This window comes from Lepidochelys kempii, chromosome 1 (assembly GCF_965140265.1).
Source record: "Lepidochelys kempii isolate rLepKem1 chromosome 1, rLepKem1.hap2, whole genome shotgun sequence".
NCBI lineage: Eukaryota > Metazoa > Chordata > Testudines > Cheloniidae > Lepidochelys > Lepidochelys kempii.
The window spans coordinates 351,650,839-351,678,111 of NC_133256.1; the positions used below are offsets into that span (position 1 = coordinate 351,650,839).

The 27,273-nt window shown below is 44.3% G+C and overlaps 1 protein-coding gene across 10 annotated transcripts in view; it reads right to left on the reverse strand.

The window, feature by feature from the left end:
- Positions 1 to 27,273, reverse strand: part of SHANK3 (SH3 and multiple ankyrin repeat domains 3) — a 772,487-nt gene that overhangs the window by 599,594 nt on the left and 145,620 nt on the right. For all 10 annotated transcript variants that reach the window (XM_073329053.1, XM_073329054.1, XM_073329055.1 and 7 more), the window contains one exon: positions 10,166 to 10,369. In XM_073329053.1, the coding sequence (XP_073185154.1) occupies positions 10,166 to 10,369 (204 nt within the window). The remainder of the gene's footprint in view (positions 1 to 10,165; positions 10,370 to 27,273) is intronic.

Consider the following 27,273-nt stretch of genomic DNA (forward strand, 5'->3'; position numbering starts at 1 on the left):
AGCACTTCCCTTGATTATTTGTACCAGTGGTTAAGCACCCGTTGAAAATCTGTGCCTTATTTCCAATTTGAATTTGTCTGGCTTCAGCTTCCAGGCACTGGTTCTGCCTTTCTCCACTAGATTAAAGAGTCCTTTAACACCTGGTATTTTCTCCCCATACAGGTACTTAGACACTGTAATCAAGTCACTTCTCAATCTTCATTTTAATAAACTAACCAGACAGAGCTCTTTAAGTCTCTCACTGTAAGTCATTTTTTCCAGTCCTTGAATAATTTTTGTGGCTCTTTTCTGCACCCACTTGTTTTTCAACAACCTTCTTAAGGATGAACACCAGAACATAAAAAATGGTCACACTGGGTCAGACCAATGGTCTGTCTAGCCCAGTGTCCTGTCTTCCGACAGTGGCCAGTGCCAAGCACTTCAGAGGGAATGAACAGAAGAGGGCAATTTATCGAGTGATCCACCCCGTCGTCCAGTCCCAGCTTCTGGAAGTCAGAGGTTTAGGGACACTTGGCACATGGGGCTGCATTCCTGACCATCTTGGCTAATAGCCACAGATGGACCTTTCCTCCATGAATGTATCTAACTCTTTTTTTAACCCTGTTATATTTTTGGTCTTCACAGCATTCCACGGCAATGAGTTCCACCAGTTGTCTGTGCATTGTGTGAAGAAGTACTTCCTTTTGTTTGTTTTAAATCTTCTTTAATTTCATTGGGTGATCCCTAATTCTCACATTATGCGAAGAGGTCAATAACATGTCCCTAGTCACCATCTTCCCACCAGTCATGGTTTTATAGACCTCCGTCATATTCCACCTTCGTCGTCTCTTTTCGAAGCTGAACAATCCCCATCTTTTTAATCTCTCCTCACAAGGAAGCTGTTCCGTACTCCTAATAATTTTTGTTTCCCTTCTCCGCATCCTTTTCAATTCCAATATATCTTTTTTAAGTGGGGCGGGGAACCAGAACTACACACAGTATTCAAGGTGTGGGCGTCCCATGGATTTATAGAGTGGCATTATGGTATTTCCTGTCTCATTATCAATCCCTTTCCTAATGGTTCCTAACATGCTGCTAGCTTTTTTCACTGCTGCCGCACATGGAGCAGATGTTGTCAGAGAACTATTCACGATGATCCCAGTATCAGTCTCACCTTTGCCATATGGAAAAAATCCCCTCCCTACTCCTACTCCAGAAGTGGGCAAACTTTTTGGCCCAAGGGTCACATCTGGGTATGGAAATTGTATGGTGGGCCATGAATGCTCATGAAATTGGGGGTTAGGATGCAGGAGGGGGTGAGGGCTCTGGCTGGGGGTGCAGCCTCTGGGGTGGGGCCAGAAATGGGGAGTTCAGGGTGTGGGAGGGAGCTCTGGGCTGGGGCAGAGGGTTGGAGTGTGGGGGGGGAGGAAGAGCTCAGGCTGGGAGTGCAAGCTCTGGGGTGGGGCTGGGGATAAGGAGTTGGGGGTGCAGGAGGATGCTCTGGGCTTGGAGGGAGAGGTTCGGAAGGCGGGAGGGGGATGAGGGCTGGGGCAGGGGGTTGGGGCATGGGAGGGGGTCGGGGCATGGGAGGGGATCAGGGGTGCAGGATCCAGGTGGCACTTACCTCAAGCAGCTCCTGGAAGTAGCGGCATGTCCCCACTCCAGCTCCTATGAGGAGGTGCGGCCAGGTGCCTCTGTGCACTGCCTAGTCCGCAGGCGCCGCCCCTGCAGCTCCCATTGGCTGTGGTTCCTGGCCAATAGGAGCTGCGGGGGCAGCACTTGGGGCAGGGGCAGCGTGTGGACCCCCCTGGCTGCCCCTACGCTGCTTCATGTCGCTGCTTCTGGGAGCTGTGCAGAGCCACAGCACACGTGGAGAACGGCAAGCCCCAGACCCCACTCCCCAGCTGGAACGGGGCAAGCCCCAGATCCCACTCCCCAGCAGGAGCTCAAGGGCCAGATTAAAACATCTGAAGGACCGGATGCGGCCCCAGGGCCATAGTTTGCCCACCCCTGTCCTACTCACTATTCCCGTGTTCATACATCCCAGAATCACAATTACACTTTTTGCCACAGCTTTGCATTGGGAGCTCTTGTGCAGTTGCTTGTCCGCTATGACCCCTAAATTCTTTTCAGTGTCACAGCTTTCCAGGTTACAGTCCCCCATTCTGCAGATGTGGCCTGCACTCCTTTTTCCTAGATGTACAACTTTGGATTTGGCTGTTCTAAAATACATTTTTTAATGGGCCTAGTTTACCAAACAATCCTAATCACTTTGTTTGACTACCTTTTGTCCTTATTATTATTTGCTGCTCTGCCCTCTCTGGGTCATCGGCAAATTGTATCAGCAGTGATTTTATATTTACCTCCAGAACACTGATGAAAACACTGAATAGCATCAGGCGGAACATCGCACCCCCATGCGATGATAATTCTCCCCTGAGAACTACATTTTGAGATACTGCTTAGCCAGATCTTAACTCATGTATTGGGCTAATTTTTAATCAGAATGTCATGCGGTACTAAGGTTTCAGAGTAGCAGCCGTGTTAGTCTGTATCTGCAAAAAGAACAGGAGTACTCGTGGCACCTTAGAGACTAACACATTTATTTGAACATAAGCATTCGTGGACAACAGCCCACTTCATCAGATGCATAGAATGGAACATATAGTACGAAGATATATATATACACACATACAGAGAACATGAAAAAGTGGAGTAAGAGGCTAATTAATTAAGATGAGCTATTATCAGCAGGAGAAAAAAACTTTTGTAGTGATAATCAAGATGCTATGTAGACAGTTGACAAGAAGGTGTGAGAATACTTAACATGCAAACTAGATACCATTAACTTGGGTTTGACTAGAGACTGGGAGTGGCTGGGTCATTCCACATATTTAATCTATTTCCCCATGTTGAGTATCCTCACACCTTCTTGTCAGCTGTCTACATGGGCCATCTTGATTATCACTACAAAATTTTTTTTCTCCTGCTGATAATAGCTCATTTTAATTAATTAGCCTCTTACTCCACCTTTTCATGTTCTCTGTGTGTGTGTTTGTGTTTGTGTGTGTGTGTGTGTGTGTGTGTGTGTGTATATATATATATATATATCTTCTTACTATATGTTCCATTCTATTCATCTGATGAAGTGGGCTGTAGCCCACGGAAGCTTATTCTCCAATAAATTTGTTAGTCTCTAAGGTGCCATAAGTACTCCTGTTCTTTATGCAGTACTAAGTCAAACACTTTACAAAAGTCTAAGTATATTATATCTACACAGTTACCTTTATCAACCAAACTTGTAATCTCAAAGAATGAAATCACATTTGTTTGACAAGCTTTATTTTCCATAAAACCACGTTGACTGGCATTAACTATACTCCCTTTATCAATTGACTCCTGGATCAGATTTCCCGTTATTTTGCCCAGGATTAATGTCACGCTAACCATCCCATAGTTATTCGGGTCATCCCACTTGCCCTTTTTGAATATTGGCACAACATTAGCACTCTTCCAGTCTTCTGGAATTTCCCCAGAATCCAAGATTTATTAAAAATTAACATCAGTGGGCCAGAGACCTCCTCAGTCAATTTTAGGTCTCTTGGGTACAAGTTAGCCAGACCTGCTGATTTTAAAATGTTTATCCCTAGTAAATATTGTTTAACATTAACTCCTTTGAGGAGTAAAGCTCAGTTTGATCCCCAACGGACAGAGCTCTTTAGATAGTAAACAAGAAGGCCTGTACTCTATCCCCAGAAAATAGAGAACCCTAGTAAGGTAACAGGTGGAACTGATCTAGGTTCAATTCCTGGCTAGTACAGGCATAGGATATAGGAATTCCCAGACTGGATCAGACTCATGGCTCATCTAATTCAGTATCCCACCTGTGACAGCAGCCAGCATACACTGCTTCAGAGGAAGGAAAAAATCTAGGGAAGCTCTCAGGATAATTTATGGTCCACTGCAGTGTGTTTTATGGTCCTATAGGGAGAGCCGGGGGTGGGGAGAAAAGAGAGAGAGATGACTTCTCTCAGCCCCAGAGGCTATACAATCTATAGAGTTTACATTTAGCTATTGGTAACTGTCTTTTACAGCAGTTAGCTTACCTGACAGTAAGTGTGTTTCTTCAAGATGTTCTGTCCATCCTAGACATGGTGCACATGCCCTATGCACAGGAGTTTGGAATATTCTCACCAGCAGCACCCACTGGGTTGGCGAATGCACCCTGCACACCCTTGCTCTTCCCCTCCCGAGGACACAAAAGATGGAGTGACCCCAACCAGCACTCAGTTCCTTCAGCATCCAGAATTCATATGTTAAATTCCGAGCTGCGGGAAAAGAGGGTGGCTCATGGGATCTGCATGTGCAGAGCATCTTGAAGAATCGGAGTTACTGTACAGTAAGTAACCATGTTTTCTTTGCATATCTATATGCATGGATCCCACTCCCGGCAATTAGCCCGCAGCTGACTGCTGCATAGGATGGAAGGTAGGAGTTCATCTGAACATTTGGTGGTGCTACCCTACCAAATGGGGTATCTGAGCTAGAAGCCACCACCAGAGAATAATTTTGAGTGAACGTGTGAGCGGAAGACCATGTTGCTGCTATTGCATGCTGCTGAAACAGCCTGGCCTCTGGTAGAACGAGTTCTACTCTCACGTGGAGGGCTCAGCTCATCAATGGGTCAGAAACCCATTTAGAGTCTTTGTGTTGAAACAGACTTCGCTCTGAATGTAATACTAAATGATATAAACAGCCCAGGTGATTTACACATATGTCTTGTCCTGTGAAGATAATACTGAAGTGCCATTTTAAGATCCAAGGTGTGTAGCTTTGTCTCTCCCGCAGATAAATGAGGCCTTGGAAAAAACATTGGCAAATGGATTTAATGACTAATACAGAAATCCGACATCGCTCTCAGAATAAATTTAGGGCAAGATCTCATTGTTACCCTATCTGCTGGAAATATTGTACATAGAGGGTTGCCATCAGAGCCCGAATCTCTCATTCTATGTGCTGAAATGATTGCTGTTTTCACTGACAAATGAGGCAATAAGAAAGATGACAATGGTTCAAGATCTATAAGGGATGAGAGTACCATGTTCAAATACCATGGTGCAGCTATTTTCCTTATAGGTTCCTTATAGGACCCTTTATACATCATGAACCATCCGATGCAAAAATACTAAGGCTCCCTGTAATGGTGGATAGAAGGCCGAAATTGCTGCTAAGTGAACCTTGATTGAATTAATGGACAATCCCGATTGCTTCCAAGACAGTAAATAGTCTAGAATCATAAGTGTAGAAACTTGTAACGGAGCATAGTCATGTGAGGATGACCAGATGGAAAAATATTTCCATTTGGCCATGCAGTTCTCCTAGTGAAGGGTTTTCTACTCTGTAACAAAAGATCTTGAATTTCCAATGAACAGCTACAATGACGTCCACATAGCATCCAAACCATCCAAGCAGGGTCTGGGTGAAGAATTATGCTGGAACTCTGGGAGATTATGTCTGCCTGGCTAGGTAGAGTTATGAATTGCTGGCTGGACAGAAGCAATAGGTCTGAGTACCAGACTTGGTGAGGCCAGGCTGGAGCTACTAGGATGATCCGAGCATTGTTTTGTCTCACTTTCTATAACACTCTGAGAATGAAAATGCAAGATGGAAAAGCGTAGATTAGGTGATTTGAGCATGGAATCATGAAAGCATTTGCTATGTAGGCCAGGCTTTTCATTTCTTGTCCCTTTTGGAGGTGAACATGTCCACTTGGGGAATTCCCATCCTCAGAAGACCTATCCCATATAAAGGAGAGTGCTTAAAACCTGGTGAGGGCATAGCACCAGGTAATACAGTAAACAGTAACTAACTACTGAACTAACTAAATAAGTGCAGTGGTACTACTCATTAACTATTTACAAAAGCTAACAGACAATCTCATTGCTGTCATCAGTAATCATGCAGTAGAACCCCAATGAAAGCTCTGACTCAGATTGTGGGTGGTGAGAGGGAAGTGACAGGGATCGGGGCAATGTCTTGGGAGAGGCTACAAGGGCCAGAGGGCATAATCGCCATCCCAATGGGTGCTGCTAAGCAAAGCTCTCCAGATTTGCCACACTGGGCACACGCACATCTGAGTGGAATGCACATCTGCAATCGCTCAAAGAACCATGAAGCTCTCCTCATTGTCACTCCATTGATCTCACTCAATTGTTATCACTGATCTCACTCACATGTCTACAGCATCAAAACAGCTTGTGAGAAAGTCCTAGTAACTAACTGACCTGCTGTACAAATGGAGCTGAACACCTCTTTACGGTTCTCTGGTGTAATCCCACTGCAAATAAATCCTTTCTGGCCAACATGGCCTAATCATGCTCTATCCTGACCTGCAGGTTAGCAAAGGAGTAGATTTTTCTCTTCCAACTACCCAATTTTTTGCTTTTTTATTCTCCAGCCTATATTTCACTGACTACTTGGATCTTTAATTGGCTGCAGTTACTACTAAGGACGACAGCAAGTAAAAATGCAAAAATTAAAAACCCTTTGATGTAACTTCATGTCTCAAATTCACATGCCTTGATGTGGCAGAGATTGAAGCTAGAATAGCCCACAGATCTAAAATCCCCTCCTGGATCGGCAATACTGCCATACTCTGGTATGTAGGCTTCAAAATAGAAAATAGTTTATATACCTTTTCTTGTGCCATCTCCAGAGGAACCTAGAAGGTTCCGGCCACCCTCTTAAGCAACCCCTGAAATGCGTTAAAGTCATCTACGGTAGCAGGGACAGGAGGAGTCATTGCCTCATCTGATGAGAATGATGAAAAAAGAGAAGGTGCGGATGGATCTATCTGATGGCTCTATGTCATCTTCTTCATTCACCTGCTGCTGCTCTTCCTGAATAATTTTCCCTGCAGGTGAGTGAGAGACTTTGGAGACAGGTTTAGGAGATTTGTCTCTGGACCTTGGAATAGGTAATGGAAATTGACCCTGAAAATGAAACTAATACGACCAAATAGTGAGGTCTGGAATCCATACAGACATGACATATCAGGCCAAGAAGGACGCACCCAAGGAGCATGGGGAGGCTGAGGAACATGACCGCTGTATGAAAAATAGCAAGAATACTTCCTATGCTGTTTTATATCCCTGGATTGGCCCACAGAGAATTGAGCCAGGCTGGGGGAAGGTTTTCTACTGCAAATAGGAGACAAAGAGGAAGACAAGAAAACTTCCAGAGGAGGAGATACACTTGGGGGATCCCAACTCCTGAGGTGAACTCATTGACCTTCCTGTAAACTGACAGAGAAAAAAAAAAAGAAAAACTGGTACCTGTGGCCCTGGTGGTGAAAAGGATTCACAGACAGTAATTAAAAGGTAACATCTACCAGAGGAGACTTCAGTTCCAGAGTCACTCGCGACACTGCCTAGGTAGTAATGATATTTCAATAGGTGTTGCAGGTACAGGATGTCTGAACACCATGGAAATCTGGGACAGTGCTGAATGAGCCAGTGACTGGTGAGTGTGTCATCACTGACTGAGCCCATGCTAAATGAATCTATACCAAGTGAGCTCACAGTGAGCGTGCTGGCATTCAAAGAGTTGGTGTCAAAAGAGCTCTCAGTGCTGCAGATCTAGCTGGAGAGGCCAAAGTCATAGGTACCGCAAACAGATCAGTGGGTGCCTTCTTAGCTCAGCGTTGTGCCGGTGTTGATTCCAGTTACTTCTGCAGGGCCAACTGCATTGTGCCGATTTAGCCATGTCCATAGACCATTGGCTCTGTGGTTTCCTTTTGTTTGGTACCAGAGAAGGAAAACAGTGCCAAGAGGCAAAATTAGAGGTAATCTCCTTTCTCTTGCGGATAGCACAGACCACGGAATGTTGCAACAGTGTTTGTGGTGCCATTTACAAGCTCTTGGAGGACCAGTGAGCTCTCTTTGACCCCTTCAATCCAGGAGCAGTAATAGTGGCTGAATACTAGCTGGCTGAATACTAGCTGCATGAGTTTTCAGGGAAGTATCTAATCTTGAACTTCTTCCTTCTGAGCCACTTCTGAATCTGATCATGCCCACAGATTATTCCAGGCAGTAAAGTTTTAGCCAAGATTCCCTGGCCTTTTGTGTGTATTTTTTTGAATGTGTTAGAAATTGCACACTTAGAGGGAATATGACTCTCTCCTAAGGAGTACGTTAGTCATTAAGGGGAATTACCTCTCCAACATGAAGGACAAGTCTTGAAATGTGGAAATGTGGGTTCAGGCACCAGGTATCCTAACTACTAAATTATATCTATAGAAAATAATTTTTTTGCTAGTTGGCTCAAAATGAAACACCATGAAACAAACTAGTAACTACAGAAAGTACAGTAAACTATGTACCTACAAACTAACTCTTATGGGAGACTGAGGTTGTTCTGAGTCTCTGCCAAGGGGTGCTCAGAGTGGTGGCTGGAGTCGCTCTGCCCTTTCTGCCATTGGGAGGGAAGGACAAGGGTGCGCAGGACATTGCCCGTGAATATATTCCATAATCCTGTGCAAGCGGCACATGCGCACCACGAGTGGGATACAGACAGACGGACATTGGAAGAAGAAATTAGGATTTTGTCTCAGATAAAGAAAGAACAGGGGTAGACCTCAGCAACATGAGGGGCTATAAATCTTTATCTGACTCAGCTGCGCTTATGGGGAAAGCCAGGAAATGGATATTTTATATGCTGATCCCAATACCTGTACAACTTTGGCTATAGCCTACAGATTTCTTATCTCACCAGAAACTCAGTAGACTAAGAGAGCTATTAACCCAAGGGCTGGAACGCTGCTCCCTATTAGAATCCCAGACTTTTGTTTACTGACAAGGCTCTGAAGTGTTTGGAGAATAACTCAGAAGCTGCTATTCTGCCCAAGGTCTGAAGAATCCAGATGCCACACACTGCATATGATGGCCATATGACAGAAACTGAGAAATTATTTCTGAAAGAAGATCAGAGGGGATGTCATTATGCGTGTGTGCTAAAGTATGCAAGTTCTGTTGAAACCTTATATTGAAATATATTTAACAGCAGCTAAGTGGTGAAAGTCTGTTTAAGGAAGACTGGTGGATTTACTAAATAATAGCTTTCAGATAAAAGCTATTAAACATTCCAAATACTGATTAAAATGTTTAAAATGTGTATGAAGTGTTTACTAAGAAGTTGTGTTGCCAGGGCCGGCTCCAGGCACCAGAGGAGGAAGCAGGTGCCTGGGGCGGCCAATAGAAAGGGGCGGCAGTCCCTGCATTATTGGGGCGGTGCGTCTGGGCCTTCGGCGGCAAGTCCTTCATTCCCTCTCTTCCTCTTCGGCGGCAGCTCAATCGGGTTTTTCTTTTCTTTTTTTCTTCGCCGCATGGGGTGGCAAAAAAACTGGAGCCAGCCCTCTGTGTTGCCCTTTCTCGCTGCAGCTGACAGGGAACTGTTATTAAAACCTATGTTCAGGGTTATGTATGTAACAGTCCATAAGGGTTAACTATGTAATGCTTTCTGAAAAGTCCTGAAGTGACAGAACTCTGACCTGTGTTTCAGCAAAGAGTTAAACTGAGGTGCAGGAAAGGGGAGGGTTATGGAGATGTACATAATATTTACCCCCAGCACCCATTACACAAAGGGTGCCCAAACAGGGTCTGCTACTTGTTACCTAAGCACACCACTTTGGTACTCCAGTCTCTGCAATGGACACATATTGAATACAACATCGAATTCAAGGTCTCTGTCCTGATATTCCCAGTTCTCCGTGAGACAGTCCTTAGCTACCTGACAAACTCCCTCTCCCACCGTGACTTTGGCTTTCCACAACAGCTACACTCCACTGGAAGCTGTTGATCACAAGGGACAGAACTTTTACATAAGCAGGACCAACACTGTGGAGCCCATTGCCAGCAAAGACAAACAATAACCAGGACACTTGGCACATTGAGAACTAAATGTCAAGCTCGTTTCTGTGATTCAGCTTGCCCTCTGTAACTTCTTCACACAAGCAAACACACTAACCCACCCATCCGCCCAAATTGTTATGGTATATTCATGTTTTCACTCCCACTGGCAAAAAAAAAAAAAGAAAGAGATTTTTCTTACTCTTCTTTAGTACTTCTGAGGCACTCAGACACTACCATGATGGAGACCACATAAGTCAGATAAAAAAGCAGATAGATACCTCCAGGTAGGGGACAGGAGTGTCTGGATTCAGAGGGTATTCTCTCAGCAGTCTCTCCTCATCCAGGAACTTTCCAGCCCTGCCATTGAAGGCTGGCTGGAAAAGCCCATAGTTCAGAACATCCTTCAGGCTGTGGTTCAAGGTGCAGAGAATGCGCTGTTTAGAGACCCAGACAGGAACATCAGGATTTAGCCGCAGACATTTCTATGGAGAGAAAGAGAGTGATTAGGGGATGGCAACGCAGCATTTCTGTAATTCCATAACCACATCCAAGAACAACAGTGGTGAGACCATGGAACAAGCTTAGAACAGGAAATCTATAACCTTTTCCATGGCAGTGAGTAAGTAGAAATAGATAATCTGCAGAAATTAGGGAGGATAAGATTCATTAGGTCCCACAGAATCATAGAATCATAGAATAACAGGGTTGGAAGGGACCCCAGAAGGTCATCTAGTCCAACCCCCTGCTCGAAGCAGGACCAATTCCCAGTTAAATCATCCCAGCCAGGGCTTTGTCAAGCCTGACCTTAAAAATCTCTAAGGAAGGAGATTCTACCACCTCCCTAGGTAACGCATTCCAGTGTTTCACCACCCTCTTAGTGAAAAAGTTTTTCCTAATATCCAATCTAAACCTCCCCCACTGCAACTTGAGACCATTACTCCTCGTTCTGTCATCTGCTACCATTGAGAACAGTCTAGAGCCATCCTCTTTGGAACCCCCTTTCAGGTAGTTGAAAGCAGCTATCAAATCCCCCCTCATTCTTCTCTTCTGCAGGCTAAACAATCCCAGCTCCCTCAGCCTCTCCTCATAACTCATGTGTTCCAGTCCCCTAATCATTTTTGTTGCCCTTCGCTGGACTCTCTCCAATTTATCCACATCCTTCTTGAAGTGTGGGGCCCAAAACTGGACACAGTACTCCAGATGAGGCCTCACCAATGTCGAATAGAGGGGAACGATCACGTCCCTCGATCTGCTCGCTATGCCCCTACTTATACATCCCAGAATGCCATTGGCCTTCTTGGCAACAAGGGCACACTGCTGACTCATATCCAGCTTCTCGTCCACTGTCACCCCTAGGTCCTTTTCCATCTTGTCTATCTCCTGTGATGCCAGGGCAGGATCATTCTCTACAATCTAATCTACAGGGTTTTATCCTCTCTGCAAATAAATGTTTCAAGTAATGGGATGTCCGGGAGAGTATTCCATGGCTTAATACCATACAATTCACTGTCAGGAAGTTTACTCCATTATTCATCTTAAACTGGATATCCAGAAGTGGAAAGATCTCACACATATAAACAGAGACAAATGATTTTGCAAGGCTGGAGACTGCAAGCGCAATTAGGGACAATGAAGGAACCCAGGGAGGTCTTTAACCATTGGGAGGAGAGTCCTTGAAAAAGGAGGCAGATCTCTACATAACATTTCTAGACACCATTTATGACTGCTTCTTGGAGCAGCTAGTCCTGGAACCCACAAGGGGAGAGGCAGTTCTTGATTTAGTCCCAAATGGCGCACAGGATCTGGTCCAGGAGATGAATATAGCTAAACTGCTCAGTAACAGAGACCATAACATAACTACATTTAGCAACATCCTTGGAGGGGAGAAAATGCCAAAGAAACTCACCACAGCAGCTTTTATCTTCACAAAAAGGGGAACTACACAAATGAAGAGACTTGTTAAATGGAAATTAAAAGGAACAGTCACAAGAGTGAAATGCCTGCAAACTACATGGAGATGATTTAAAAACACAAGGCTCAAACTAACTGTGAGGGGCCTTCCAGGGGTGCGGCCTGGACCTGGGGTACCACTGAGTCCTCTGTCCCTCCAACCTGGGCTCCCTCTCACCATATGATGCCGTGACAAGCTGAAAACCTCTGGTAGGTCCTGCATTCACACAGACATCCCCAGGCAGGGACACACCCAGCTGAGTTACATGAATGCTTCTCCCAGCCACTCATGAACTAACAATAGAGAGGCTCCAGCCAATTCCCCCAGCTCCCCATCTTTGGTCCCCGGGGCTGTGATATCCTTCCCTGATCAGAAGCCTGACCAGCATACATTTATAACCCAGTCATCCCTCCCTCAATGTGGAGAGGAAATTCACCAGCTCTTATTCCTGAGCAGATTTCTCAAGCACTTCAACCAAAACACACTGTTTTAGGTAAACCATAAAACAGGTTTATTAACTACAGAAAGATAGATTTTAAGTGACTATAAGTGGTAGGCATAAAGGACAGAGATGTTTACCAAAGAAAATAAAAATAAGCGCACAATCTAAGCTGTATAAACTAAACAGGATTTGAATCAAGCAGTGCCTCATCCTGATAGTACAAGAAGGTTACAGATCTTCAGTACACAGGCTGAAATTCTTCTCCAACCCTGGACCACCTTCCCCCTTCCAGACGTGTTTCCAGGTGTTGAGTTGTGGGGAGAGTGAGGCCAAGCCATGCAGCCACTGTCCCCTCTTCTATATTCATAGTCCCTGTGCCTAGAAGACACTTGTCTTGGCAGGTCCTGGAGGGCTTCCCTGAGTTGCCCAGTTGAGCAATCCCCCCAGTGTGGGTGCTTCCACAACTGTCCTTGAATTGTAAATCCCCTGATTACAATTTCCATGCTTGTTAATAGTCATTGAGTACCCTCTGCCTGAGGACCCTCCTTTGAGTGGTTTGCTTTCTTTGTATGCCACTAGCAAACTTACAACATATTTCAGTAACAACCACACAACAAAAATCTCATATCTTGATACACACTAATGATATACACATTTGGACAGAACAATGAGTTTCAGCAGATCATGACTTTTCATATGATCTCTTACACAGCATGCTTTGTATGAAACGTATCATAATTACACGCCGGGGGTGAATATGGGGTTCTGGGAGTGCCAGAACCCCAAATAAAAAAAACAGTAAGAGGAACCCCAAAAAATAAACCATGGCTAAACCGCAGAGTAAAAGAGGAAGCTGGAGGCAAACAGGCATCCTTTAAAAACTGGAAGTGAAACCCTACAAAGGAAAAGAGAAAGGAGCATAAACTCTGGCAAGTCAGGTGTAAAAGCATAATTAGGCAGGACAAAAAAATATGAAAAGCAACCAGCAAAAGACACAAAAACTAACAGGAAATTTATTTTAAGTACATCAGAAGCGGGAAGCCTGCAAACAATCAGTGGGGCCACTGGACGATCGAGGTGATAGTGGAGCACTCAAGGAAAACAAGACCATTGCGGAGAAACTAAATGAATTCTTTGCATCAGTCTTCACTGCAGAGGATCGGAGGAAGAGTCCCACACCTGAGCCATTCTTTTTAGGTGACAAATCTGAGGAACTGTCCCAGATTCAGGTGTCAATGGGGGAGGTTTTGGAACAAACTGATAATTAAACAGTAATAAGTCACCAGGAGTAGATGAGATTGATCCAAGAGTTCTGAAGGAACTCACATATGAAATTGCAAAACAACTAATTGTGATATGTGACCTATTGCTTAAATCAGTCTCTTGTACCAGATGACTGGACAATAGCTAATGGAATGCAGATTTTTTTAAAAGGCTCCAGAGGCGATCCTGGCAATTACAGACCAGTAAGCGTAACTTCAGTACCAGGCAAATCTGTTGAAACTATAATAAAGAACAGAATTATCAGGCACATAGATTAACACAGTTTGATGGGAAAGAGTCAACATGGCTTTTGTAAAGATAAATCATGCCTCACCAATCTATAAGAATTCTTTGAGGGATTCAACAAACAGGTGGACATGGGCGATTCAGTCGATATAGTATACTAGGACTTTCAGAATGTCTTTGACAAGGTCCCTTACCAAAGGCTCTTAAGCAAAGTAGCCAGTCATGAGATAAGAGGGAAAATCCTCTCATGGATCAGTATGTGGTTAAAAGGCAGAAAACAAAGAGTAGGAATAAATGGTGGTTTACACAATGGAGAGAGGTAAATAATGAGGTTCCCCCAATGATCTATACTGGAATCAGTGCTGTTTAAGACATTCATAAAGGATTTGGGAAAAAGGGTAAACAGGTGGAAAAGTTTGCAGATGATACAAAATTACTCAAGATTGTAGTCTGCTTTGGACTTAGCTAAGAGTTACAAGGGGATTTCTCAAAACTGGGCAACTGCGCAAGAAATTGGCAGATGAATTTCAGTGTTGGTAACTGCAAAATAATGTACACAGGAAAACATAATCACAACCATACAGACAAAATGATGGGGTCTAAATTAGCACTCAAGAAAGAGATTTTAGAGTCATCATAGATAGTTCTTTGAAAACATCTACTCAATATACAGCAGCAGTCAAAAAAGCTAACAATGTTAGGAACCATTAGGAAATGGATAGATAATAAGACAGTAAATATCATAATGCCACTATATAAATCCATACTACACCCACATCTTGACTACTGCATGCAGTTCTGGTCACCCCATCTCAAAAAAGATAGAATTGGTGAAGGTACAGAGAAGGGCAATGAAAATGATTAGGGGTATGGAACAGCTTCCATATGAGGAGAGATTAAAAAGACTGTGACCAGTCAGCTTAGAAAAGAGATGACTAAGGGGAGGATAGCTCCGAGGATCCCGTATTTACTCATTCACCTAACCCAAAAACCAGGGGTCACCAAATAAAATTAACAGGCATTAAGTTTAAAACAAACATAAGAAAGTACTTTTTAACACAACACACAGCCAGCCTGTGGAACTCATTGCCAGGAAATGTTGTAAAGTCCAAAAGTATAACAGGGTTCAGAAAAGAATTAGATAAGAACACTGCATAACCTACTAAAACCAACTAAATACACACTACACTACTAATTCTAACTTCTACTAACTACTTACACTACAAAAATTCATCAAGTAGCTGTGACACAGGAAACAAACTGTGAAGACAGAACCACGTGGGGAGATCAGACTTAGGCCACTGGCAGTAAGAAGGAACTGAGTGGGGGTGGGGCATTGTTGCCCATTTATAGACTCTGAAAAGGCCACAAGGAGACGCAAGATATGTGCGCTGCCCTAGAGGATGCTGCTGCAGGAGGAAGGTCTCCAACTCTCAGTGCATCTGACACAAACACCTCAGTGCAATACACATCTACATCACTGAAAGAAGAAATTTCATTTTAATTTTTTTCTGAAGCTGCCACACAATTTCCAGTCTGTTGCTCTGGACTACTGTAGAAGCAAAGAGCCTGCCACAGAATGCAAGTCAAACTAGCTACAGAGTATGAAGGGGCTAGGTCATAATCAGGAATTCTAGTTTTCGGAGATTAAAAAAACAAAATTATCTGATTAAAAAAACATAAAAATCCATGTTTTTCCATGATTAAAATGAAGCGCTCAACTTTAGTTTCCCTAGCCACAATACATATAAGTATTAGCTGAACACTATGTTTTATTGATATAAAGCAGAACCCCATTTATCCGAGCCTCCATTATCTGGATCTCCATATTAACCAAACCACCAGCCGCCTGGGACTCACAGCCCAACCCCTGCCACTGTCATCCCCAAGGGGCTGGTGGTTCAGTTAACATGGAGAGCCGGATCATGGAGGCTAGGATAAACAGGGTTCTGCTGTATATGTTTTTAGTTTTTCACAAAATGTAAAACCTAAAGATTCTCTGTAAAAATGCAAATTCCGCATTTTTCCATGGCAAACGGATTTCTAGGATCCCTGGTCATGATGCAGTGACATTGGTGGCAACTTCAAGCTAGTAACCTTGGACCCTAAACACAACAGTTAAAGAAAAGGAGTACTTGTGGTACCTCGCATCCGATGAAGTGAGCTGTAGATCACGAAAGCTCATGCTCAAATAAATTGGTTAGTCTCTAAGGTGCCACAAGTACTCCTTTTCTTTTTGCGAATACAGACTAATACGGCTGCTACTCTGACACCAGAAAGGAAAAGCGATGGACTGAACGTGCCCTGTCACTAAGAACATTGGGAAATGACATTATTTCGATGAGTCCACTTCCTGGACACTACAGTGCTAATAAACGATGGTCACATAAACAACACCCTATATCAGAAACCTACTGACCACTATTCCTACCTACATGCCTCCAGCTCTCACCCAGATCACACCACACGATCCATTGGCTACAGCCAAGCTCTACAATACAACCGCATTTGCTCCAACCCCTCAGACAGAGACAAACGCCTACAAGATCTCTATCAAGCATTCTTACAACTACAATACCCACCTGCAGAAGTGAAGAAACAGATTGACAGAGCCAGAAGAGTACACAGAAGTCACCTACTACAGGACAGGCCCAACAAAGAAAATAACAGAACGCCACTAGCCGTCACCTTCAGCCCCCAACTAAAACCTCTCCAACGCATCATCAAGGATCTACAACCTATCCTGAAGGATGACCCATCACTCTCACAGATCTTGGGAGACAGGCCAGTCCTTGCTTACAGACAACCCCCCAACCTGAAGCAAATACTCACCAGCAACCACACACCACACAACAGAACCACTAATCCAGGAACCTATCCTTGCAACAAAGCCCGTTGCCAACTGTGCCCACATATCTATTCAGGGGACACCATCACAGGGCCTAATCACATCAGTCACATTATCAGAGGCTCGTTCACCTGCACATCTATCAATGTGATATATGCCATCATGTGCCAGCAATGCCCCTCTGCCATGTACATTAGTCAGACTGAACAGTCTCTACGTAATAGAATAAATGGACACAAATCTGATGTCAAGAATTATAACATTCATAAACCAGTCGGAGAACACTTCAGTCTCTCTGGTCACTCAATTACAGACCTAAAAGTCGCAATATTACAACAAAAAGACTTCAAAAACAGACTCCAATGAGAGAGTGCTGAATTGGAATTAATCTGCAAACTGGATACAATTAACTTAGGCTTGAATAGAGACTGGGAGTGGATGGGTCATTACACAAAGTAAAACTATTTCCCCATGTTTATTCCCCCCCCCACACACACACACACATATACACTGTTCCTCAGACGTTCTTGTCAACTACTGGAAATGGCCCACCATGATTATCACTACAAAAGGTTTTCTTTCCCTTCCCCCCCCGCCCCGCTCTCCTGCTGGTATTAGCTCATCTTACCTGATCACTCTCCTTACAGTGTGTATGATAACACCCATTGTTTCATGTTCTCTATGTATATAAATCTCCCCACTGTATTTTCCACTGAATGCATCCGATGAAGTGAGCTGTAACTCACGAAAGCTTATGCTCAAATAAATTTGTTAGTCTCTAAGGTGCCAAAAGTACTCCTTTACTTTCTTCTAACCACTAGAGTTAGTCTTACTCTTTCCCTGGCCCAGTTACTCTTCAATTATTCTGTTAAATAATTAAAGTGGAACAACTTTGACCTGAGAGATTGAGGAGACCCACAGCAGACTATTCTCTAGCCCAATGCTTAGGGCACTTCCCTGAGAGGCAACAGGGCCCTGTTCTATCCCTTCTCCCTCATCGGGCTGAGGGAGGATTTGAACTGGTAGTCTCCCACATCCCAAGTGAGTGCTCTAACCCCTGGGCTAAGGGTTATGAGGGAGGTCCCGCCAGTCACCCAGCTGTTCTTGTGTGGCATTAGGAGCAGGCCCCACATGCAATTTAGGCAGAGAAGTTCCTGTCTTCCTCCCATTAGTGGAGATCTCTAGGGCTCAAGCAGGAGGTAGGCACCCAGGCACCCAGAGTGAGGCAGCATTGCACGTGTTTCAAGGTTGAAATGTAGGAAACTTTTACTGCAAAAACTTGGAGTCCAGGTGAGTTTCGGCACCTACAGAGTTAGGCACAAGCAGGAGTTTTGTGGGTCGCAGTGGTGACTGAAAATGGGACTGAGGCAACTAAATACTTTATGGATCCCACCCTTTTTTGCCCAAGATCACTTAGGAAGTCTGCAGTGCAGCAGGGAATTGAAGCCAGGTTACCCAAGCCCTAGGCTAGTCCCATAACCATGACATCACCTTGTCACAGAGAAATACATAAACACATGCTTAAATCCCACTTACTTCAGTTTTCAGAGTAACAGCCGTGTTAGTCTGTATTCGCAAAAAGAAAAGGAGGACTTGTGGCACCTTAGAGACTAACCAATTTATTTGAGCATGAGCTTTCGTGAGCTACAGCTCACTTCATCGGATGCATACCGTGGAAACTGCAGCAGACTTTATACACACAGAGAATATGAAACAATACCTCCTCCCACCCCACTGTCCTGCTGGTAATAGCTTATCTAAAGATCACTATTTGGCGTAGATCACTTTAGATAAGCTACTCTGAGATAGCGCGTTATAAATATATATATATATACATATATATATATATATACATATATATGTATAAAGTCTGCTGCAGTTTCCACGGTATGCATCCGATGAAGTGAGCAGTAGCTCACGAAAGCTCATGCTCAAATAAATTGGTTAGTCTCTAAGGTGCCACAAGTACTCCTCTACTTACTTCAGTGTATTTCAGAGTTTTGCTCAACTGAGGCCAAACAGCACACTCAAGAATACTTGAAAATGTGGACAGATCAGATGACCCAGCAGACATTCATTCTGAGGTTTCACTAGAATTAGCCAGCATATTTACTGAACGCTGACAATTATTTTTTAAAAGTCAGAGAACTGGGAGATACCAAAGGTTTAGTAATACCAAATATGGTACCAACTTTTTTTAAAAAAAAGAACAATCCCGGTAATTACAATCCAGTAAGTTAAAAACAAAACACGGCTGACAACATTATTAACAGAGAAATTCTGTAGACATCTGCAGCCATAGTTCTCAACTTCCTTATTGTGGGCTGAGACCCTCTTGGGGATACCTCATCTCTCAACCTCAATTCCACTTTCCCTGTAGCAACAATAATGCTTGGTTATATGAAAAATTAATGTTAGGACATTACTATGGGGAAAGATGAAAACACATTTGCTTTATTGCAGTGAGTGTTGCTGCTTACTAACAACCTCCCATTTTGTATTTGGACTACTTCCTCTTTCTTTCATTTTATCAGCACTGAAACCACCCCCACTATAAGCTCATGTTCTCTCTCTAGGTCACTTTGTAGTTTAATTATACTCACCTGTGTGTTCGTTACCACTCCAACTGCACTGTCATCCACAAATCTGATCCCTATTGAATTTACACTGACAAATACCTCCTGTGCTGCAGAGATGTCAATTGCCCGTTTCATTTTAAGTGGTTTCTTGCAATACATGTTAACCCCGTATCCATAACAATCTTTCCACCTTGTATTTAGCTGTAATACTCTGGTTACCTTTTCCAGACCTGAAGAAGAGCTCTGTGTAAGCTCAAAAGGCTGTCTCCCTCACCAACAGAAGTTAGTCCAATAGAAGATATTATCTCACTCACCTTGTCTCTCTAAAAAAACCTAATGACAGCCATCCAACACAAAAACAAAAATTAGAACCAATTACAACTACAACAACTACACAATCACAGAACACCACCTCCAGGGGAAACCATGACACCAGGACCCAACACATGCTCACTACACAACATCAATATCATCAACCTATCAAGACTACCCCCAATCAGAGCTGTATTACCTGTCCTCTCCAAGGGACTCAACTTCTGCTCCATCACAGAACCTGATACCATATTAACATCTGGAGAACTAGAAGAATTATTTCACTGGCTCAAAGAATTCTTCCACAAAAAGATGACACCTCCCACAACTACCACACTCCCACGGACAGTCATAAAGAATCATCTAACTGGACACCCCCCCCCCACAGTGGAAGAAACCACATAGTTGATTATTACATCGATTGCTTCAGGACCAAAAAAAAAAAATTAACTATGAAATCCTTAACAAACCTCACATCCACCACAACCTCTCCACTGATGAGAAGACAGATAAACAGTCCTTGAAATCCAACCACCAGACGAAGGGGGTGCCACTGTAGCCCTTGTCCATGATGACTATGTCAGCAAGGCCAACCAGCAACTCTCCAACATCACCTCCTATAAAAAAATCAAAGACGACCCCACGCTACAATTCACACAATAATTTAAAGATATTATCAAATTCTTCCCCATGCAACTCCAAGATAAACTCTGCAACCTCACCCCCCACGAACCCACCCAGGTACCTTTTAATGCTTCCCAGATACAGGGAACCCAGGCAGGCCCATCCTATCTGGCCACACCTCAGTTATTTAAGGAATAACAGCACTCACAGAAATCATCCTCAAACCATTCATTGCCCAAGGGGCCAGTTTTCTCCAGGTTACAACTGACTTCCTTCAGAAACTCCTCAGCATTAACAATCTCCTTCAGAACACCATCTCTGCCACCACGGATGTCACCTCATTACACACCAACATCCCTTTCCATGCTGACATCGCTGTCTGACTCAAATATCTACAAGACAATGAATAACACTCAGACATCCACCCCAAACACATTACCAGACTCATCCACTTCGTCCTCACCCACAACAACTTTACATTTAACAACAAACATTTTGTCCAAACCACGGGAACAGCCATGGGTACTAAGATGGCTCTCCAATATGCCAACTGCTTCACAGGTCACCTCAAGGAAGGAGGTCTAGACAAATGCATCATAAACCAATGATATACTTGAATTACATTGGTGATATTTTCATTCTCTGAATAGATGACCTAAACTCCCTCACAGATTTTCACCACAGTTTCAAACACCCCCACCCGTCCATCAAACTCTCTATAGAACAGAGGTTCTCAAACTGCGGTTCACAGACCACCAGTGGTCTGTGAGCTCCATTCGGGTGGTCTGCAGATAATTCCTTCTAAAGTTCATGCCTGGGCAGCCGCACACGAGAGAATAAAGGGCCACCCACCCACCTGCGCAGGCATGGCTCCACTAATTAGGTGCCTGGATCCTGGAGAAGATGCACATTGTAAGGTGAGGTGGTGGTCTTGGGGGGAATAGGGCATAGGTGGGAGGGGGCTGTGGGGTGAGGTGGGGGAAATAGGAGGTAGGTGGAGGGGCAGTAGGGTGAGAAGATGGGGTAGGGGGAATTTGGGACGTGCAGGGCTGTGGCAGCCAGAGAAAGAGGCGACCTTCTCCAGCTCCAGGGCTGCGGCTGCTGGGGAGAGACACCTCCCGCCCCAGCTCCTTCCCAGCCCAGCTTGGTGGCTGCCACAGCGGTGGAGAGACTACTGATATTAAAATATCAGTTGTGTGCTTTTATTTGTAGAACAAAAAAAGTTAATTATTAAATTTTTTTATTTATAGCACTTTTATCCCAAGCCCTTTACAATAGTTAGCTAACGGTACAAACAACATCTGGAAAGATCATTAAGTGGTCCGCCAAGACCCACAGCAATTTTCAAGTCATCTGTGAAAAAAAAAGTTTGAGAACCACTGCTCTAGAACACTCCCATACCAGCATCAAACTCTGGATGGCGTGATCAGCTTCAACATTGAAACCCTACTGACAATTACATACAAGAAACCCACAGATCACCACACCTACCTTCACAAATCCAGTAACCATCCCAGACAAACCAAGAAATCTGTTATCTATAGCCAAGCACTCAGATACAACATAATATGCTACAATGAGAAAGTTCAGGAGACTCACCTTAACGCATTTAAAACCACCTTCCCCAAACAAGGACACTCCTACAGAGAAGTAGATTGCATCATGAAATGGGCCACCCACATACCTGAGAAAACATGCTTCAATACAGGGGGAAGAGGGGGTGGACCCACTGATCGCACACCCCTAGCTGTCACATACCATGCAAACTGCAACCCATGTAAAGTATAATCAAACAACTATACACCATATTTGATGGGGACCCACATCATGAAAGATATCTTTTCCAAAACTCCTTCTCTGGCCTTCAAACAACCCCCCAGTCTCTCTAAGCTCATCATCAGAAGCAAGCTCCCCACAGACCAGGAACCACCAGATTCAAAGTGGCACCAGACCCTGCCAGATCAACAGATGCAAAACCTGCAGACATATCTCCACTGCTATGATGATCAACACAACTGTCAAGATCCATGGCTCCTACACGTCTGTCACAACACATGCTGTTCCTCATCCAGTGCATCAAATGCCCCAGCAATAACTACACAGGTGAAACCAGACATCCACTATGCTCTGGAATGAACTCACACAGAAAAGTGATAAAAGACAAAAATATCCTATCACTCAGGGGCAAACATTTTTACAAAGCAATCACGCCTCGTCCGCAAAGGAAACCTGCACACAACACCTTTAAAAGGCGAGCCTGGGAACTTAAATTCATAACTCCGCTAAACACAAAATATCACGGTCTCAACAGACACACTGGTTTTATAGCTCATTACAACAATTTGTAACCTACTAACCCTTCTTTGTCCTTGTGACGAAGTAGGGGATTTTCTTAGAGTTTTGCATGTATACTGTGTGGATCTCAGTTTCCCTGTAATGAGGTGGTGGGAAAGGGCATGCAGGAGACTAGGCATGACCTCGCCTAGCAGTTGGGATCCCAGACAACTGCCTGGAGATGGGGAACCCTAGCGACCGGTGACCGAGAGGCCCACCCCAGCTTGGCAGTCAGCGGTTCTGACCAGTGGGAGGACAAAGGGCTGAGGGGAGAGGACCCCCGGTGACCTGACCAGCCGGTTCCAGCCAGTGGGGAACAAAGGATGGAAGAGAGGAGGCCCAGACAACCTGTTTGCCTGGGACCGAAGACAAAGGACAGGGGAGAAGCTGTTGGGGGAGATGATCTAGGATGATTGCTGGAAAGAGGGAGTGGCTGGACTGGGGTGAGAGAGCAGCCAGAGCCCACCTGGATGCAGGAGAGACCTAGATGTACTGACTGGAGGATTGCTAGGGCCAAGGGCCCAGAGAGTTTCCTAGGCTCGGTTCAGATGCTCAATAACCTTCCTGTTTTATGCTGCCCGAGAGTCACTCCAGTCTAGAGATCAGGGTTGCATTATTCCCTCTGGGAGTGGAGGCCCTGGAGGTCCAGAGCACATGTACTACCTGAGGGGGCCAACAGCGAGAGACAGGCATGCAGAAGGCTCAGAGAGGTCCGGTTCCAGGAGGCAGAGGGGCTTATGGCTTAACCCCCAAGAGAGAGTGGACCCCTGGGAAGGGCTGTCACACCGAAGGGGGTTCCTCCCAGGGACCGTAAGGCGTCTGGAGAGAGCATGGGGCCTGTGAGTCCATGACAGTTCTATGACTGTCAATTGCTCTGTGTAGCTCAAAAGTAGAGCCCTGAAGTAGAGCTCTGTGAAGCTCAAAAACCTGTCTCTTCCACCACAGAAGTTGCTCCAATACAAGATATTGCTTCACCCACTTTGTCTCTCTCAAAACACAACCAACAAAGACATGAAGCAGCCAATCAGAGAAAGAGAGAAGATTGCTTTGCTGGTTGGTTGGGTTTGGGGTTTTGTGGGTGGGTCTTCTTGTTTTAGTTTTTGTTTCAGTTTAGTTGCTCAATAAAGCCTTTGAAGGCCAAAAAGAAAGAAGCTTTACAGATGGAACAGAGGCAGCTCCCTCAGCTTCCTGCAAATACCCTTTGAGCTACATTTAGAAAATCACAGATCTTTAGAGAATACAACAATGAGCATTAAATGATTTATCTGATAGAATTACAAAATTAGTGGACAAAAGGGAATGGAGTAAATGCCATATACTTGAATTTTAGTAAAGCAGTGAATATTGTCTCAGGAAGTCTCACTTGCAAAATTAATCAAATTAACTTGGATATGAAATCATCACATAGACTGAAACTGAAGTTTGGTAAACTAAGGGTGAGGAATAATGGCAGAGAACTGAATTGATGAACGGGGAGTATGGCATCTAGTGAGAACCACAGGGAATGATCTTAGATCTAGTTTTATTTAGCATTTTGAGCACGGTGCGGGAATTAACAGCACATTAATAAAATGTATATACGAAACAGCGAGATGGTACACCAATGAGTACACAGAAATAATCCAACCAGACAAAAACATTTTAGGGACACAGGCAAGAAACAACATGAGATTCAGAAATATTCCAGTTAATCAGGTTTTGGAAAAACCAGCCCCAGCACTCAATAGGAGAGGGAAACCTGGAAAGCAGCAGTGGCTAAAACAGCCCGGGACGTGAAACAGCTGACTAGACAGATGTTTGCCAACCAGCGTGGTTGCAAAAAAAATACACCGCAATGTTGTGAACTGTACACAGAGGCTCAGATCCACAAAGGGACTTAGGATCCTAATTAAACAGTCAGTGGACCAAGAGGACTGTGTGCCCTAACCACCAGGCTATCCAGTTATTCTCACTCACTCTCACTGGCCCAATGGCTGTTTAAGTGTTTATAAAGAATGGAATAGCTTCCAGAGAAGACATTAAGACTGAGACACCAACATCAGAATATCCCATAGCCCAGTGATTAGGGCCTCTCCTGAAAAGTAGGAAAACACTGTTCAAATATTTTCTACCCATCAGAAAGAGCGCAGAAATTGAACCCAGGGCTCCCACATCTCAGTATAGTGATCTAACCAATGAGCTAAAAGTTATATTGGAGCCACCACCACTCCCTCCAGCATTTCTTGCATGAAGAACCCAGACTCCTAAGCTGCCTGACTCCAGAAGAGTGGTTCCTGGCTGTGAATCACAAGGAAAGACAAAATGACCTTGACAAAGTAGAGAATTGGTCTGAGATCTTCTGGGCACCGCACACTTTAGGAAAGAAGTGGACAAATTGGAGAGAGTCTAGAGAGCAACAGAAATGATAAAAGGTTTAGAAATCCTGGCCTGCGAGGAAAGGTTAAACAAACTGGGTAAGTTTAGTTTTGAGAAAAGAAGACTGAGGGGGGAAACTGATAACAATCTTCACATATTTTACGGGGATAAATTGTTCTCCACATCCACTGAAGGGAGGACAAGAAGCAATGGGCTTAATCTGCAGATTTAGGTTAAATATTAGGCAACATTTTCTAACTACAAGGGTATTTAAGCTCTGGAAAAGGGCTTTCAAGGCAAGTTGTGGGATCCCCATCATTGGAGATTTTTAAGAACAGGTTGGACAAACACCTGCCATGGATGGCCCAGGTTTATTTGGTCCTGCCTCAGTGTGGGGGTCTGGACTAGATGACCTCTGGAGATCCCTTCTGGCCCTACATTTCTGTGATTCTACAGGTGCCTTCAAGCAGCCCACACTTAGGCGCCTAACTTGGTGAGGTGGCAGGGCTTGTAAATAGCTTTGTCCTCAGCATCTCCCATTGGAGTGTGCTGGCTTTTGTGGATCCCATTCTTAGGTGCCTATCTCTCCCTGTTCACTGCACAGAGAGCCTAAGTGCCTAATTCAGACTTTGTGGATCCCAGTGATTTTCAAAAAGAAAAGGAGTACTTGTGGCACCTTAGAGACTAACCAATTTATTTGAGCATGAGCTTTCGTGAGCTACTGCTCACTTCATCGGATGCATACTGTGGAAAGTACAGAGGATCTTTTTATACACACAAACCATAAAAAAAATGGGTGTTTACCACTACAAAAGGTTTTCTCTCCCCCCACCCCACTCTCCTGCTGGTAATAGCTTATCTAAAGTGATCACTCTCCTTATAAGGTATTTGATAATCAAGTTGGGCCATTTCCAGCACAAACCCAGGTTTTCTCCCCCCCCTCCCCCAAACCCACTCTCCTGTTGGTAATAGCTTATCTAAAGTGATCACTCTCCTTACAATGTGTATGATAATCAAGGTGGGCCATTTCCAGCACAAATCCAGGGTTTAAAAAGAACGTCTGGGGTGGGGGGGTAGGAAAAAACAAGGGGAAATAGGCTTGAATAGAGACTGGGAGTGGCTAAGTCATTATGCAAGGTAACCTAAATTAATTGTATCCAATTTGCAAATGAATTCCAATTCAACAGTCTCTCGCTGGAGTCTGGTTTTGAAGTTCTTCTGTTGTAATATCGCAACTTTCATGTCTTTAATCGCGTGACCAGAGAGATTGAAGTGTTCTCCGACTGCTTTATGAATGTTATAATTCTTGACATCTGATTTGTGTCCATTTATTCTATTACGTAGAGACTGTCCAATCTGACCAATGTACATGGCAGAGGGGCATTGCTGGCACATGATGGCATATATCACATTGATAGATGTGCAGGTGAACGAGCCTCTGATAGTGTGGCTGATGTTATTAGGCCCTGTGATGGTGTCCCCTGAATAGATATGTGGGCACAGTTGGCAACGGGCTTTGTTGCAAGGATAGGTTCCTGAATTAGTGGTTCTGTTGTGTGGTATGTGGTTCCTGGTGAGTATTTGCTTCAGGTTGGGGGGCTGTCTGTAGGCAAGGACTGGCCTGTCTCCCAAGATTTGTGAAAGTGTTGGGTCATCCTTCAGGATAGGTTGTAGATTCTTGATGATGCGTTGGAGGGGTTTTAGTTGGGGGCTGAAGGTGACGGCTAGTGGCGTTCTGTTATTTTCTTTGTTAGGCCTGTCCTGTAGTAGGTGACTTCTGGGAACTCTTCTGGCTCTATCAATCTGTTTCTTCACTTCCGCAGGTGGGTATTGTAGTTGTAAGAATGCTTGATAGAGATCTTGTAGGCATTTGTCTCTGTCTGAGGGGTTGGAGCAAATGCGGTTGTATTGTAGAGCTTGGCTGTAAACAATGGATCGTGTGGTGTGGTCAGGGTGAAAGCTGGAGGCATGTAGGTAGAATAGCGGTCAGTAGGTTTCCGGTATAGGGTGTTGTTTATGTGGCCATCGTTTATTAGCACTGTAGTGTCCAGGAAGTGGATCTCTTGTGTGGACTGGACCAGGCTGAGGTTGATGGTGGGATGGAAATTGTTGAAATCATGGTGGAATTCCTCAAGGGCTTCTTTTCCATGGGTCCAGATGATGAAGATGTCATCAATATAGTGCAAGTAGAGTAGGGGCGTTAGGGGACGAGAGCTGAGGAAGCGTTGTTCTAAGTCAGCCATAAAAATGTTGGCATACTGTGGGGCCATGCGAGTACCCGTAGCAGTGCTGCTGATTTGAAGGTATACATTGTCCCCAAATGTAAAATAGGACATGTGTAAGGACAAATAACATCAGTCACACTATCAGAGGCTCATTCACCTGCACATCCACCAATGTGATCTATGCCATCATGTGCCAGCAATGCCCCT